General features: G+C 40.6%; 1 protein-coding gene across 4 annotated transcripts in view; it reads right to left on the reverse strand.

Moving 5' to 3' along the window:
• Positions 1-13,269, reverse strand: part of LOC112057890 (cyclin-dependent kinase 12) — a 32,078-nt gene that overhangs the window by 12,538 nt on the left and 6,271 nt on the right. For 3 of the 4 annotated variants that reach the window (XR_008251462.1, XM_052885615.1, XM_052885612.1), the window contains 11 exons: positions 12,781-12,898; positions 11,471-11,590; positions 10,279-10,399; positions 9,463-9,594; positions 8,605-8,820; positions 7,561-7,731; positions 6,841-6,958; positions 5,663-5,832; positions 4,607-4,723; positions 3,768-3,995; positions 2,467-2,663 (listed from right to left, as the gene is read on the reverse strand). Coding sequence is in view for 3 of the 4 variants with exons in the window: in XM_052885615.1 (XP_052741575.1) it covers positions 2,467-2,663; positions 3,768-3,995; positions 4,607-4,723; positions 5,663-5,832; positions 6,841-6,958; positions 7,561-7,731; positions 8,605-8,820; positions 9,463-9,594; positions 10,279-10,399; positions 11,471-11,590; positions 12,781-12,898 (1,708 nt within the window). In the remaining variant the exon portion in view is untranslated. The remainder of the gene's footprint in view (positions 1-2,466; positions 2,664-3,767; positions 3,996-4,606; positions 4,724-5,662; positions 5,833-6,840; positions 6,959-7,560; positions 7,732-8,604; positions 8,821-9,462; positions 9,595-10,278; positions 10,400-11,470; positions 11,591-12,780; positions 12,899-13,269) is intronic. The other variant, XM_052885614.1, reaches the window with a different exon arrangement.

Consider the following 13,269-nt stretch of genomic DNA (forward strand, 5'->3'; position numbering starts at 1 on the left):
CAACATCGTACCGGAACGCTAAATCGCTTGGCGGTACGTCTTTGTCGGTAGGGTGGTAACTAGCCACGGCCGAAGCCTCCCACCAGCCAGACCTGGACCAATTAAGAAAACCTCAATCGGCCCAGCCGGGGATCGAACCCAGGACCTCCGTCTTGTAAATGCGCCACGGAGGCCGTCGTTGTGTGGCATAAGTTACGGAATCAGAAATGGAGACCCTTAAAAGAATAAACTTAGTGACAAAGCTGAAGTGGCAATTGACATAGGGCACATTTGAAACAATATTTTTGATAATCCTACTAATATTATAAACGCGAAAGTTTCTATGGATGTTTGTATGTTTGTTACTCTATAACGCCTGAAGCGATGTTTGTTACTCTATAACGCCGCTACTACTGAAGCGATTTAGCAGAAATTTAAAATTGGAAAAAGATTTTATTCTGGATTAACACATAGGCTACTTTTTATCCCGAAAAAATCCATGGGTTTCCCGAGATTTGCGAAAACTGATGATTTTGATGATATAAATGTTTGTTAGTCTTTCACACCTCAACTACTGAACCGAATTAGCTGAAATTTGGTATTAAGATATATTATAGCCTGGTTTAACACATAGCCTACTTTTTAAACCGGAAAAATCTTACTACTTTAATACATTGGCTGCCAAGATTATGAAAACGATGTTATTGACTAATAGTCAAGTATCCATAGAACATTTTTACAGCAAAAAAAAACATCGCATTAATAACAACTTTTGGTAAACTACCCTCCTCCTAACTTGTATCAATAACAAGGTTATTAAAAGTGTATTATGTGGTGGAAATCACCCGGCAAATTACAAGGGATGCAGTGTCTATAAAGAACTACAGAAGCAGAAATATCCTCCTCTTCGCCCTAAAATACCTGCTACAGAATCAGGACAGCCTAAAATACCAATCAATCCTATAACGCTGAGACAACAATGGCAAATGCCTGAAACGAGCTATGCAGATATCCTCAAAAACAAATCTCAACCAAAAAATTATTCTAACATCCAAGAATCTTCCGATAATCAAAATGATATGAAGAATCTAATAAATATGTTCAATCAAATTATGAATCAATTATGCACCGTGACAAATCTCCTCACCAATTTAATGACAGTCATATGTCAAAATTCGAGCTGCTCAAAATAGTTTTATGGAACCCAAATGGCCTGTCACACCACTCTTTAGAAGTTAAACTATTTTTAGAAACAAATGGCGTATGGTGCGCATGATTACCAATGCTCCTTGGTACATCAAAAATGATTGCCTGCATCGTGAGCTAAAAATTAAAACTACAAAGACAGAAGTTGCACACTCAATGAAAACATACCAAAAGCGTATTCGTAAACATCCAAATCAACTTGCAAGGAACCTAATGATGAAGAAACCTGATACAACTTTTAAAAGGCTCAAGAGACCGAGCACCACAAGATGTCATGAAATAGACACTACATTATTACATTTGGGCAAATCACTGGATTTCGCAGCAAACACGCCTTAATTCAAATACTTAAAATCTCGCTGAATGTCTCACGACAGATTGCAGGAATAATGAGAGACTAAATAAAAAAAAAAAAAAATAAAAGTTGAAATTAATTATTTTTTTACTGTTGCTTAATCAATAGTTACACAACTTAACAGCCACGATGTCCTACAAATTGCGTGGTACATTATCTCGTTCCGTCGCTCAGAAATTTGTATTTCCTGGTAATTCAGTTAGCTACCACAATCAAGAATTTTCGTAAATAAAAAAGTTGATCATCTCATTGAGATGAAGCTACTCGCGAAATATTAACTTGACAGCAATCAGTTGTAAGAAATGTTTTACAGATCCCTGATTATAACGGTAATTTTGGTTAACGGATTAACTTCAAAGTTAACTTTTAAAACGTTAACTTCCGTCAATATTCAGAAGTCCGATAATCGTTAATCCAATGCCTACTATCTACTGCACGGCACCGCGGCTCGGCGCGAAAAACAAGTTCAGACAAGTATGAAACGACAAGTGACAAAGAAAAAATTATAGATAAATTTTAAAATTACATATAAAATCAAAAAAAAAAATTATGGCACTTTTCCTCAGTGCTCATCCTCATTTTTCGAATGATTATCTCACGCAACGATATAAAAATGCAATATTACACAGTCATATTAACGGATTAACGTTAACTTGCGTTAATTCTTTCGAACGCTCGTTCGCTTTAACGTTTAACGAAGCTAACTTTTTTGTAGCGGATTATTGATTAACGAAGTTAACTATTTGATTAACGGTGCCCAGCTATGGATATTAGGTGCATAAGATTAATGAATTTTGAAGAATTTTTAATTTTGACAAATGGGTAAAAATATACCTCAACGACATATACAATGGATATATATATATACATATATATTATATGGATTAAACATATCTCTAATCAATACATTGTATACACACACTCACTTATTATTCATCAGTATATTACTGCACTTGATGTCTCTGTGCAAGAAGTTCTTCCTGTGGCAGTAGGCGAGCCCGTCCAACAACTGCCTCATTATTGACGCGTTGTGCGACTCGGTGAAGTCAACCATCTTGGACTCCAACAGACCCATCAAATCGTGGTCCATGTACTCAAACACCAGGTAAAACGAGCCTTTGTCCTGTAAAATCAAAAATTATTCCTCTTGAAAACTGGCTCGCCATTAGCATTCTGCACTTTCAAGGAAAAAGTTCAACAGACTTTTCTCAAGTGCGCTCCAATAGGGATGATGACAGTTTTTTAAATTGTATACAAATTAAGAGTATGCTAATAGTAAAGCAATTTTGTAAAAGTAACAGGGTATCTGCGATCATTACTTTCGGAGCTATAGGGATCTAAACGGTCAGATTTGCGATGCTGCCGTGGATCCTTGAAGAACGCCCCATACAAAATGGTACGATTTAATGACGTCGTAGGTTATAATGATCGTTAGATTTGTATGGGAGTTCAAACAAAAATACTATTGTCGTGTAGAAACCAAAAGAAGTGTGGATTTTCGTCTTCCTCCTAACAAGTTATCCCGCTTCCATCTTAGACAGCATCATCACTTGCCATCAGGTGAGATTGTAGTCAAGGGCTAACTTTGTGCGATTAAGTTTATAGTTCACATATTAAAAAATGTAACATTTAATGTAAGGAATCTAAAACTGTACGAATTTTCATCTAGTAAACGCCAAGAAGCAGTGTAGATCACACGACTGAAGTAAAACTTCTTACAAAAAAAAACCAACTTTTGTTAAATCCAAAGAGCTTCCTCAGAGTCTCACTTTATGTTAATAGCAACCAGTTCGCCAATGCTTTTGTACCTCAGACCAATTACCTTTGGACTTGTATCGCACTCAAATTCACCAACAAAATTGTCCATCGTTTTTTTAAGGGGTCGAATGAACGAAACTATATGGGAGATTGTAGTCAAGGGCTAACTTGTAAATAATAAAAAAAAAATTAAAAAACGAAGAGCTCGAAACAAACGAGGTCAAAAACATTTGCCGCCAATAAATATATCCTGTGTACACTACACACAACTATAAATTAAAATCATAATACATCCACGTCTAATTTTAACACAACGGAACATCGATTCTATAGACGCAGTTTACAAAAATGATGATCATGATCTCATATACTTTTGACAGAGGGGTAACATCTAGCGAGGCGGGTCTATGGTAATTGGTCCGAGCTTTGTACTCAAGCAGCCAGGTAAAAAAAAAAAAATGAAACCAACCTTCCTGAAGTCCAAAGCGTCCTGCTTGTCCGTGACGATCTCCCTCAGGTTGACGATGTTCTTGTGGTTGAGCTGGCGCAGTATCTTGATCTCGCGCACGGCGGTGATGGGGAAGCCCTCCTTCTCGTTCTCCAACCGCACCTTCTTCAGCGCCACCAGTTGGCCGGTGTTCTTGTCTCGCGCCTTGTACACTTGGCCGTAGGTGCCTTCGCCTATTTGCGTTATGACCTGAAATAGGCGAATTTTTTTTTTTTATTCTTTACAAGTTAGCCCTTGACTACAATCCTGATGGTAAGTGATGATGCAGTCTAAGATGGAAGCGGGCTAACTTGTTAGGAGGAGGATGAAAATCCACACCTCTTTCGGTTCCTACGCGGCATCGTACCGGAACGCTAAATCGCTTGGCGGTACGTCTTTGCCGGTAGGGTGGTAACTAGCCACGGCCGAAACCTCCCACAAGCCAGACCTGGACAAATTAAGAAAATCTCAATCTGCCCAGTCGGGAATCGAACCCAAGACCTCCGTTTTATAAATCCACCGCGCAAACCACTGCGCCACGGAGGCCGTCAAATTGTTATACTAATAAAAAGACCCATTATATACGAGGTAGCACGAGTGCAACAATCGCTAATTACGTGCAGTGGTATATAATACTTTTTCTACGACCATGATTAAATAAATAAAATAATTAACAAAACTTGTTATACAATTGGCGTTACGCATGGCCCCGATTTTGGTATTGACGTCGCCTCCTAGATTTTACTCTTATAAGGAATTCTGTTGATAATGATGATGATGACTCACGACTCTGTCTATGGTTTAAAGCCAATGAAGCGTACCTGGAAGCCATCAACACACTTCTCCCCCCAGTCTTTCGCGTGGTGAGTGGGCGTCGCGACGGGCACCACCTTGGAGCCCCGTCGCTTCAATATCCGCGGCCTTTTTAATTTGGAACCCTGGGAAATACATTAAAAATAGTTATTTACATAATTAAAATTTTACATACTAAGTAAAGTAGTATACTTTGCGACTAACTTTTAAGTAAGTTCCACAATGTCTAGTTAAGTCGTAATTTTTAGGGTGGTACTACTAAGTATGGTTCTTAATTATTATCCACCAACCCCACGAAAAGTGCTCAGTACAATGAGAAAAAAATCATAAACTAACGTTAGGTCAAAATTGCAGAAAAAATCATAAAAAAAATCTATCTCCTAAACTAAGCAAAATCGTAAAATATACAAGGGGGTGATTCGGATACTCCTTGTTACATGGCATCCAAATTTTAGCTTCTATTAGATCCTATTAGAACCGCTTTGGATACCTGTTCTAATATAGACCTTGCTGCAATTCTAGAGAGGCCAATGTCTTTAAGCAAATTATAGAGATTTTGCTAGTAATCTTCTCGCACCTACTTCTATGGTGTACAGACTAACTAATTAACATATAATTATTATACATATACTAGCGGACGCCCGCGACTTCGTCCGTGTGAAACTCGATGTAAACTTTGAACTACCTGCCATACCCCTACCCTACCCTACCCCTACCCTACGTTGAAATTTTTCCTGAATTTTCTTTGCTATAAACCTCACGGAGCCCGAGACCTTTTCAACAAATGCAAAACCGTGGAAATCGGTTCGTGCGTTCTGGTGTTATAGCGTCAGGAAAGAAAACCCGACTTTTTTTTTTTTTTTATAAAAAGTATCCTATGTCCTTCTCCTGGCTCTAAACTACCTCCCTGCCTCTTTTATATATATCAGATATTATAGAGTTATTTTCTGATATAGTAACAGCCTTCTAAGCGTTATTCACGTTGGTTAATTTCACAGGTAATTTTTGTTCAAGGGCATGATCTTTAACGCCGGATCTTAGACCATAAGTATAGATGAGCTCACCGTGTCCCTCGCCCTCCTGTTGCTGAACACGTGCGAGTATTGCGCGTGCGGGTGCGGCGCGGGCGCGGGCGCGGGGGCGTGCGCGGGGGCGGGGGCGGAGGCGCGCGGCGCGGGCGGCGGCGTGGAGCCGTCCAGCTCGTCGCCGCTCAACTCCTCCGAGCCCGGTATCACTGGTATAAAAAAAAAGGAAATAATAATCCAAAACATCACTACTGCTTATTTTTTTTTTAATTTAACAATTTAGAGCAGTGATTCCCAAAGTGGTCTATATCGACCCCTAGGGGTCTATGACAAACTGCAAAGGGTCTATGTCAACGAAAAAAAAATTTGGTGGGTCCATTAAATGAAAATGGTTTCCACGATAGTGGATCATAACACTTACACTGATAGTATTATTTACATTAAAGACCTATTTTTTACATCAAATTATCTTATACATATACAAAACAAAACAAAACAAAACATATACACTATTTTAAGAGTAACTATGAAGTAAAAAAAAATATTATATATGTTTATAAAATTTTGTAAGTTGTAGTATACCTACAGAAAATCAACATCAAATAAGTAGGGGGTCTACCCAACACGGAAAAACATGGCAAGGGAAACTCTTGATTTAGAGCCTCAATATCTTTACGGTAAGAGCGGTAGGAGCGGGATCAACCCGCCCCGCCCTTAGTCTATTGCCGTACCCATTTTTAATTAAGTCTTTCCCGACTAATTGGAGGGGAATGGAAATGTTGGTCATATTTAAAAGATATGGCAAATATTCTTTAAAAAAAATTCCTAATGCTTCCATGGTTGTTGATTCTTGAATAGAGATTTTATTTCTGATTGTGTAATAGCCCTAATGAGACCTCAGTGACGTCACCGGGTAATTTCCCCCGAGATCGTGAGTTAAAAATTAAAAGCTCACGTCTGGGTGACGTCAGATATCGGGGACCTCGTCTTCGCCGGCAAAGACGCTGTGTAGCTTGTGTTTGTGGAAAGCATTGTCGTTCGTTATGTGATTGTCAGGATCGTAAAGGACGTTTTTTGGGCGTCTAGATGTACAATCGGCGTTGTAATCGGGGGTGTAATCAAGAACTAGATTTGAAAAATTCTTTCACCAGTAATAAGCTAAGCTAAGTTTTATATGGATATAAATGCAAAGATATACTAAGGTATGCTTCACTCACCAGTTGGCATTGGCAAGTTCATGATGCCAGTCCTCTTAGGCTTGTCTGGCTTCTTGACGGGACTGGACGACGGAGTGCTGAGAGGACTCTCACCGGCCAGGGATTTTAGGTCTTCAACCTGCGTACATACAAATTTAGGTCTACAACCTGCGTACATACAAATTTAGGTCTTCAACCTGCGTTCCTACTATTTTAGGTCTTCAACCTGCGTTCCTACAATTTTAGGTCTTCAACCTGCGTACATACAATTTTAGGTCTTCAACCTGCGTACATACAATTTTAGGTCTTCAACCTGCGAACATACAATTTAGGTCTTCAACCTTCATACATACAATTTTAGGTATAATAATAATTATTATTTATTAAGGATAAAAATCCACAGTTGTATAAAAGTATTAAGTATAAAGTCGTAAAGTAAATTCATTTATAATAAAGTATCAAAATGACAAGCTATAAGAATTATAAAATTATAAAAATAAAAATTAAAATAAAATAAAATAGAATAATTCGTAACAAAATTGCACGTCATCTTAAATGCGGTATGCGTCATTTTATTACACCCTAATGGTGGTCATACAAGATCTTTTGTATTTCGTCCATAGTTGACATGTGTAAAAACATTGGCAATATGCACGAAATAGCGTTGTTTTCACGTACACACTACATTTATATTATATAATATTGTATTTCACAATAAATTAATATCCGTATATTAATTACTTGAGTATTAGGCGGCATGGGTAGCTTGGTGAGACTCCGCGGCTTAGCCGGTGCCGGTTGTTGGTTTGTGACGTAGACAGCCTCCACCACGCTGCCCCCCACTTTGGGCAGTGGGGGCAACGATGGGGGCTGCGCGGGCTCCGGCGGTGGCGTCGCCGGCTTCGTTGGGGGCTGGTGATAAGAAAAAAATATATTATCAAAAAAAATTGTATAGAGATACTTTTCTGGACAAACTCTGTCGGAAGGATACTTCTTTATATTTAAAGGTTATCGCACACTTATTCGAGTCGAACGAAATCAACTTTAGAATTCTGTATATGAAAAGTCATGAAACGAGAAACTTCTCGGCGTCGAATCATCTGAAACTGCGTTCACGTTGCATATACAGAACAAGTATTCTTAAGTACTTTCAAAGTAAGTTAAAAATCTTAACAGACCTTTTCATTTTATACCATCAAAGAGCCTTTGCACACGACGTTTTTTAAGCGAGTCTATGTCGGGCGTTTTACCCGATTATGATTAAGATTCGTCGATTAAGATTTAGACCATGCGCAAATACGCCGATAAAGCTGGGCTGTAAACGCGCGCTTTTTTTTCAATTCTTTACAAGTTAGCCCTTGACCACAATCTCACCAGATGCAATCTAAGATGGAAGCGGGCTAACGTGTTTATAATAAAAAAAAAAACAAAGTAGAAAGGTCGTTTTAAATATTGTTAAGGGGTTTCTTGTATTAGACTAATAACAATCGGGGCGGCTTATAGACGACGAAACTAGCACGGTGTATAATATACTAGCGGACGCCCGCGACTTCGTCCGCGTGTAATTCAGATTTTCACAAAGCCCGCGGGAACCATTAATTTTTCCGGGATGAAAAGTAGCCTATGTGTTAATCCAGAGTAAACCTATTCAGTAGCCGCAGCGTAAAGGGGGAACAAACGTAATTACATACTTACACACACACACAAACTTTCACCTTTATAATATTAGAATGATGTGACGTAATAGTGTGATATACTTACTATATGTATTTTAAGGGGACTTACCTCTGAGCTGTTGCTGTCAGTGACCTCTCCGTTGGCCGTGGGTGTGGTGACGTCACTCGGGAACTCCGGGGGCGGGGGCGGGGGCACCAGCTCCGTCGACTGCGGGAGGGACTCCGACTCGGCGTTGGACTCCCCGTCGGACGGCGGCGGGACCGGCATCGGAATGTCTATTACATCAGTCTTCGAGTCTAACGTATCGCCGTTTTCTTTGGATGTCTGTGGATTTAACGTTATAGTAGTATGAGACGAATATCTTAGCTTTCCATGGATTCACCGTGCAGGGGTCGGGTCCATCGCGTGGTAGAGAGAAAAACACCAAGCAAAGTCCAGGACTTGTGACTACTGGATGTAGGGTTAAGGAATTCCTTGACGATCGATCAACACTCCCCTTCTCTGCTCGTGTTGTTCTCCCTACCTATCCATATATACTATAGCGCTGAACCGGATATGTCACTCTCTTTTGTAACCCATATTCGGTTCACTGTTGAGCACGAGTCTCCTCTAAGTATGAGAGGCGTTAAGTCAACAGTTCACCACGCATGCCCAATGCGGATTGGCAGACTTTATACAAATAGCGAATTGAGAAAATTCTCAGGTATGCAGGTTTCATCACAATGTTTTACCTTCACTGTGTCAATGTGATATTTAACTTTAGTGCATGCCATGGACCAACTATAAACCTACAATTCGTTTCATGTAGGATGGTGTGGGTGACAGTTCGTTTCACTGTTGAAAGTTTGCCGCAATTCAATATTCGACGTAATATGAACGTCATATAGGCGACTGTCACCCTAAACATGCGATATGAAAAACACCATATATTTTTTAATTATAAGCGTATAATAACATATAACATACTTGCGTGAGACTGTCGACAGTGTTGTTGGACAACTCGTCAATGGTGAGTGTCTCCGGGTTGTTGGACAAGGAGGCGGAGCTGGACGCAGCGCCCTGCGACTCCTCCTTCTGCTCCAGGATCTCTTGCAGTTTCTGTTGCACACAACCAGAGTTAACAGCACTCAAATGTGTAGCTAATATTGAGTTTAGGATTGAATTTTGAATATGATTTTTTTAAATTTGAATTGAATTGAATATTCAATGTTCAATATTTGAATCTTTTCAGTTGTGTTCAATTAAAATTTTTTTTTTTATTCTTTACAAGTTAGCCCTTGACTACAATCTCACCTGATGGTAAGTGATGATGCAGTCTAAGATGGAAGCGGGCTAACTTGTTAGGAGGAGGATACAAATCCACACCCCTTTCGGTATTTACACGGCATCGTACCGGAACGCTAAATCGCTTGGCGGTACGTCTTTGTCGGTAGGGTGGTAACTAGCCACAGCCGAAGCCTCCCACCAGCCAGACCTGGACAAATTAAGAAAATCTCAATCTGCCCAGCCGGGGATCGAACCCAGGACCTCCGTTTTGTAAATCCACCGCGCATACCACTGCGCCACGGAGGCCGTCAGAGGTTTTTTTTTTTTTATCACTTTCAACAAGTATCGTCATATTTCAACGGACTCTCATAAATTATATAACCTAAACCTTCCTTGTAAATAACTATCTATCAGTGAAACCCGTATTAGTAGTTTTGAGTTTATCGCAAGCAGATAGACAGACACGGCGGATGACTATTTACATGTATTTTTTATAATAAGTATAGACATACTAACCTTAGCACGTTTATGTTTATCCTTGACAAGTTCAGCAAAGAGGCTGGTATCACTGATCTTCTCTTTGAAGTCAATCTTCCGCTGCAGTACAGATGGGGGACTTGGCGACTCGTGCTTAGTCCTAAAACATCACACTAATATTATAAAGGCGAAAGTTTGTGTGTGTGTGCGAAGCGACTTGGCTGAAATTTGGAATGGAAATAGTTTTTACCATGGATTAACGCATAGGCTAATTTTCATCCCGGAATAATCCATGGTTCCCGCGGGATTTGTGAAAATCAGAATTCAACGCGGAAGAAGTCGCGGGCGACCGCTAATTCTTTATTAGTTTGAGAGAAAGAGAGACCGAAACCGAATATTCGGTGGGGGATTCAGTTTCGGCCGAAACCGATCTCACGTGGTCAAGTATAAAATTCCTTAAAATACTAAAGTCTGGTGCATTTTACCCATTATTCTGCATTAATAATTGGGACATGATATGAAAACTCAGTAAGTTTGTTATATAATCATTTAATTTAACATAATGTAAAAAAATATTTTCAAATCAAGTTCTCATATCAAAAGTTATCAATAATCACTATTTGTTACAGTTTCATTAAATATTATGTAAGTAAGGATTTAGAAATCTCATTAATCAATACTTAGTTTTGTATTTGTACTTAGAAGAATAAAAAAAATAAATTCCATCAAAACATAATCTAAAGAATGTTTACATGTTTGTTTGTTTATAACGCACTAAGTTTTGTTGCTACATAGAGAGCTATCCGAACGGCGCGCTACAATTTCCGAACAGGGCCGTCAGCGCCGCCAAAGCGTTGCCGCAACATACCAAGTTAGGCGAGCGTGCACGACTACTTCCGAAATCAGTTTCGGTTTCGGCAACAGTTTTGCCCTATTTTGGCCGAAACCGAAACTGTCGCCGAAACTACTTTTTTTTCGTAGGGGGGAAAATCCTAATGGACACCCGTTTGGGTCAAACCCCTCCTACCTCCAAAAACGCTAGTGTACCTGCCATTTAGCCTACCACCAGCGTCACAGCCTCTTTCACTTTCCCAGTTCCCTTTCATCACTAACAGCCTTTATCGCTGAAACTTGATTTTTGGCCGAAAACTCGGCCGAAACCGAAACCATCGGTCGGACACTAACAAAATATGAATATATATACCTATTAAATATGAATATATATATATACCTATGCCTGTCTTTGGTCGTCTCGCCGTGTCTCGCTCGGTGGCGCGGCGGCGAGGACGACCGCCGCCTGCTCCGCGAGCGAGTGGTGCGCCGGCGCTTCAGTGAACTGCGACTGGGTGATCTGGAACGTAGGCTTTTTGTACCATATTTGACGGAACAAGCAGATGGCCCATCCGATTCTTTTTTTTTTTTAATTCTTTACAAGGTAGCCCTTGACTACAATCTCACCCGTTTGCCTTGTGGGAGTTTTTAATATTTTCTTACCGAAAAATTTGCGTAAACATCACGTTGAAGTTTACGCAAATTTATATGGAATTGAAACAGTTGTGCAGTGCCACTAGGTGGCGGTCAATTACTTAGAAATTCGCGTTTACGTTACGTGACGGTGACAGTATCAAACTGCCACTAGGCCCTCTGCTGGTAAGTGATGAAGCAATCTAAGATGGAAGCGGGCTAACTTGTTAGGAGTAGGCTGAAAATCCACACCCCTTTCGGTTTCTGCACGTCTTTGCCCGGTAGGGTGGTAATTCGCCACGGCCGAAGCCTCCCACCAGCCAGACCTGGACCAATTAAGATAACCTCTATCGGCCCAGCCGGGGATCGAACCCACCGCGTGTAACCACCATGCACACCACTGCGCCACAGAGGCCGTCAAAAAGTGATTTATGATCATCAACGACCTCTTTAACGCAGTCAGTAGCGCTGTGGCTCAACAGAGCGATCCTGGGTTCAATTCCCAATTGGTTAAATTGGCTCAGGTCTGGTCTAATGGTAGACTTCAGCCGTGGCTAGTTACGGCTGTTTGTTTTGACGGCCTCCGTGGCGCATTCGTATACACGGTGAGACTGTGTGTAACAAATGTACAAACACACAAACGTCACATTATATAATATATCGATTAGGATTAACTATAAAGGATTTACCATAGATCTATTGAGCGTAGCTAGAATCAGATGGGCCATTTGCTTGTTCCGTCAATAAACAATAATTATAGTCAATCTATTACGGGAAGTCCGTTTTGCTTTAGATGTTGTGGTAAGACGACAGACAAAGTACGTATTGCCTGAACAAGCGTCGATCAATAGTGACATAGTTGAAAAATCACTGTCACTTTCGTCTCAACGCAACAAAAAAAAGAATGATAAAAATCGCTCTCACTTTTGTCCCAACGCAACGAAAGAAAGAGTGATATTCGTCTTTCTCACGAGACTCACCTACTTACTTACTGGGATTTTTTTTCGTACGTGTCAATTAATCCAAAGACAAAGACTTCCCATAATAGATTAACCAAAACGAAGGCAAGAGATGTACCTTTGATGGGTGCGGTCTCGATGTCGCTCCCGCTCGCGACTGCGGCGCCGGCGCGGGCTGCGGCGACGATGCCGGCGCGGACTGTACTCGCGCGCGCGCCCTTCGTGCACCGGAGAATCTGGGAACATTTTTTTTTTTTTTATTCTTTACAAGTTGGCTCCTTGACTACAATCTCACCTGATGGTAAGTGATGATGCAGTCTAAGATGGAAGCGGGCTAATTTGTTAGGAGGAGGATGAAAATCCACACCCCTTTCGGTTTCTACACGGCAAGGTACCGGAACGCTAAATCGCTTGGCGGTACGTCTTTGTCGGTAGGGTGGTAACTAGCCACGGCCGAAGCCTCCCACCAGCCAGACCTGGACAAATTAACAAAATCTCAATCTGCCCAGCCGGGGATCGAACCCAGGACCTCTGTTTTGTAAATCCACCGCGCATACCACTGCGCCACGGAGGCCGTCATAAATATAGGATGGATAGTGTCATCCAA

Source organism: Bicyclus anynana, chromosome 14 (assembly GCF_947172395.1).
Source record: "Bicyclus anynana chromosome 14, ilBicAnyn1.1, whole genome shotgun sequence".
In the NCBI taxonomy this organism is placed as follows: Eukaryota; Metazoa; Arthropoda; class Insecta; order Lepidoptera; family Nymphalidae; genus Bicyclus; species Bicyclus anynana.